Raw genomic sequence first — 3,828 nt, 5'->3', positions numbered from 1 at the left:
TGGTCACAGGCCAATAAATCCAACCTCGTTGGGGGGAAAAAAAAAAGTGCCCTAACTATAGGAAAGAGACAACCTAAAGGCATTTTATAATGGATGTATCCTAAGAATTTGGGACAAAGGAAAACACCATCAATTGTATGTGTTGGTTTTATTTCATTATTACTGTCGAATATACATTTCCAATCCAGATACGTATTATCTGTTGAGGCTCTTATGCTATAGAATGCTCTCCTTTATAGGCAAGAAGACTACACAATTTGAGGAGAGGTACTTTTTAAATAATAATCATAAAAAGAAATGCATGCTGTAGGAAGTAATGTCTACCAATAGAATCGCCATGCACTGCAATTAGAGAAGCCACACACTGAACAAGATACAGAAAATGCTGAGATCTAGGCTGAGTGCTCACGGGGGTCACAGTCTTGGGAGGAAGATAAGACGGGTTTACGTGAGACCAAAGTGGATATGATTATACCAGGAGTCCCAAGTGGGATCAGAATAGGGAGCAGTCATTTCCAGGGGAGAGGCATCAAGAAGGCTTCAAGGTGGGAGTGGAAATGGAATTTTGAGGATATATTTCTGGAATGTTAATAACAGAAATGGGCAAGTTTAAGGAATAAGAGCATTGCAATTAGTTTGGAGTAAAAGGTTAGGCACCTGGAGAACTCTTAAAACTCGAAGCCACAGTTTAAACACGATGCTGTATAGAATCTGACCATTCGAGGTATTCCTTAGCTGCCTGAAGAATTTTATGTCATTGCTAATGGGAGGAAGTGAAAGTGGTCACAGTATGAAAATTGGATCATCAAGGGAGTTTTTAAAGATGATGAAACTGGAAGCAAAGTACAAGAAATGTAGTTGGTGGAGGTGATGAAATGGGTTCAAGGTGATCAGAAAGCAGACAGTTGTCCGGGGACGCTGGAGGAGGAACACCACTTTGGGCCAAAAAATAAAGATTATTTTCCATGATGGAAAAGAAAAAAAAAAAAAAAAAGACAACATTTAGGGGGCGCCTGGGTGGCTCAGTGGGTTAAGCCTCTGCCTTCTTTCAGGTCATGATCCCAGGGTCCTGGGCTCGAGCCCCACATAGGGCTCTCTGCTCAGTGGGGAGCCTGCTTTCCCTTCTCTCTCTGCCTGTCTCTCTGCCGACTTGTGATTTCTCTCTTCTGTGTCAAATAAATAAATAAAATCTTAAAAAAAAAAAAAAGACATCATGTAGGAATGATGGACCATTTATCATCATGCATAAGTAAGGATTATCCATTGTGTTGTTAACTTGTGGTTGAAAACTGTATGATCTTTGACTAAGAATTTAATGACAAATCCTCTTTTAGAATGTTTCTCCAAATCTTTTTTGGATTATGTGGAGACTCTCAGAAGAAAAAAAAAATTGAAATGTTTCTTGTTGCCTAAAAAATGTTAGAAAAACTTGCCTTTCAAAATGTCAGCTGCAGGATGGACTTCTAGAGAATAAAACTTCGTAGAGATTGCCCTTCCTTTTCTTTTAACCCACATAGTCTATGTCTATTTTTCAGTATGTTTTTTCCCCACATCCTTTACAATTAACCCCCTAAGTGATGAATGGTGGGTATGGAAGGACAGGGACTAGAGAAACAGTCAATTTGAAAAGAGTTCATTATTGTACCCTATCTTGCAAAGTGTCATTTTAAATAAGTGCTAGCCTGGAAAAGATTTTTATTGTTTTGAACCACAGGCTTTCTATTACCTTTAAACACACACACACACACACAAAACCTCTCAGCCGCAAGTTAGATGTTTCTGGCAGCAAGACAAATCTAGCACCACCCCGGGAGGCAGCATATTTGCTTCTCTGCTCACTTCTGCCAGGGTGGAGGAATGCTGGACATCCAGAAACAACAAGGAAGACTGCCCAGAGCATCTCCAGGCTGGCTGCTCCCCCGTCCTGCGCCTTGGGCCTCCTCCTTTGGGAACACGCAGGTAAGTTACACTGAGGTGCTAATTCAAGTGGAGCGTCCTAGCTCACCGCAAGCAAGCCATTCAAGTCAAGTACAAATGCACTGAAAGGGCATGACTGGCCTTAGCACCTTCCGGGAGCTCCACTTGGCCTGACTTAGGTCGTAAGGTTCTCACTGGATCCAGTAAATTGCTGAAAAGGTCCTTTTGAGTTTTATTATTGGTTATATCTTTGTATATCATTTTGCAGCATGCTTTTTTATAGACTATAAAAAAAGACATTAAAACAGCAACTGATTTTTTTTTTTTTTTTAACAAATCTGTGACAGTTGTTAATCTGTTATTCTTTCGTATGTGGAAATTATTAGATCTTATAGCCATCTTTACTGCTGGAAAATGAACCATCATATAAAGTTTAGTTCTCACTGTCAATGTTTTAAAATACTACAAATGGGTAAAATGTAAGACTTAACATTAGACAGCAAGCTGAAAAAATATAGAGATCAAATTTTCCTATAATATTGCAGTAGTCTCTAAATATAAAGCTCAATGTTATAAATTCGGGTTCTTAATGAATTTTTTATATCACAAATTCTGTTTCCACTTAGATGTCAGAAACTGAGCTGGAAAAGATAAAAGTAAGAACAGCTGAGCATTTCGAAAATGATAAAAATAACATTTCTTGGTTAAAGGAAGGTAAGTCCTCTTGATGTTGATTTTCTATCAATGTGAAAAAATGGTGCTTTTGTTTATTAGTAAGAGGTAGTGTGGGACAGAAGGAGGAGAATGTCCCAGAAGTTCAAATAATGTTAGTACTTTGGGGGGGGGCTCAGTGGTAGTTTGAGTGTCTTTAGTATTGAAATGCTTTCTATATTCCCTATGCTGCAGTAAACACTGATTATTTTGTTGATGAGAGAATATACATTTTCACTTGATCTTAGCCAAAAGGCCGAGAAGCAATAGAGAATATACATTTTCAAGCTAGATACGTATAATCTGTGAGTGTCTTATGCTGGAGAATGCCCTCCTTTATAGCCAAGAAGACCAAATTATTTGAGGAGAAGTATTTTTTAAATAATAATCACAGAAAGAAATGCATGCTGTAGGAAGTAATGACTACAAATAGAATCACCATTCACTGCAATTAGAGAAGCCACCTTCCCAGGGGAGACTGCTGTCCGCCACGGGCCTTGCATGGGTAGGATGGTTGCTTGAAATACACACACAAATCGATATGTTCTCCTAAGATGAGTACAAATTTATCCACTTTTGAAAATATGAAGAAGCTCGTGATTGTTTACTAGAAGGTATGGTTTTATAATCTTTTCCACTTATGACTATCTTTAATGCCTTTTAAAGGAAACTGAATTAACATTTTTTCTCTATAGATGTGAGCCTTGCAGACTATTGCATGAATCTATCCAACTGTAAAGAGATTTTTAAGTAGCTGTCATTCCTCAAGAGTGTTGTCTAAGGTCATGGGGGACTTGAATGTTTATGTCGAGGAAGCTCTAGGATACCCAAACAATAATAATGACATCAACCACACTGAGGATGCGTATCCAGGATTATGCTGAGTCATCATACCAACCTGAGGAAGCAGTAGCTGTTCCTAATTTTCAGATGAGGGAAGAGAATTTCAGAGAGTTCAAGAACAGTTGCCTCAGATCACACAATCAGCAAGCGACAGAGCTGGGATTTGATCCCAGAATGTGGGGACTCCATAGTATATGAATTTTACCACCGCCTTGCGCAGTGTTTCAAAGGAAAGACACTTAATTACTCCTCAGGGCGTAGAAGAGCTCAGATGTTTTTTTTTTCCTAGAGTGTTTAAATCAACACCTTCACCTTCATACCCTCACATCTGCTCTTATTCTTAATCCCACTCCCATT

The 3,828-nt window shown here is 38.8% G+C and overlaps 1 protein-coding gene across 1 annotated transcript in view; it reads left to right on the top strand.

Annotated features, from left to right (window-relative positions):
• Window positions 1–1,857: 1,857 nt before the first annotated feature.
• The window catches only part of MDFIC2 (MyoD family inhibitor domain containing 2), a 104,643-nt gene continuing 102,672 nt past the window's right edge, over window positions 1,858–3,828 (top strand). The window contains exons 1-2 of the mRNA XM_059388292.1: window positions 1,858–1,959; window positions 2,544–2,631. Coding sequence (XP_059244275.1) covers window positions 1,858–1,959; window positions 2,544–2,631 — 190 coding nt within the window. The remainder of the gene's footprint in view (window positions 1,960–2,543; window positions 2,632–3,828) is intronic.

The sequence above is a fragment of the Mustela nigripes genome, chromosome 2 (assembly GCF_022355385.1).
Source record: "Mustela nigripes isolate SB6536 chromosome 2, MUSNIG.SB6536, whole genome shotgun sequence".
Taxonomy (NCBI): domain Eukaryota; kingdom Metazoa; phylum Chordata; class Mammalia; order Carnivora; family Mustelidae; genus Mustela; species Mustela nigripes.
The sequence above is the reverse complement of the archived record's forward strand: the minus strand, read 5'-3'. Positions and strand labels throughout refer to the sequence as shown.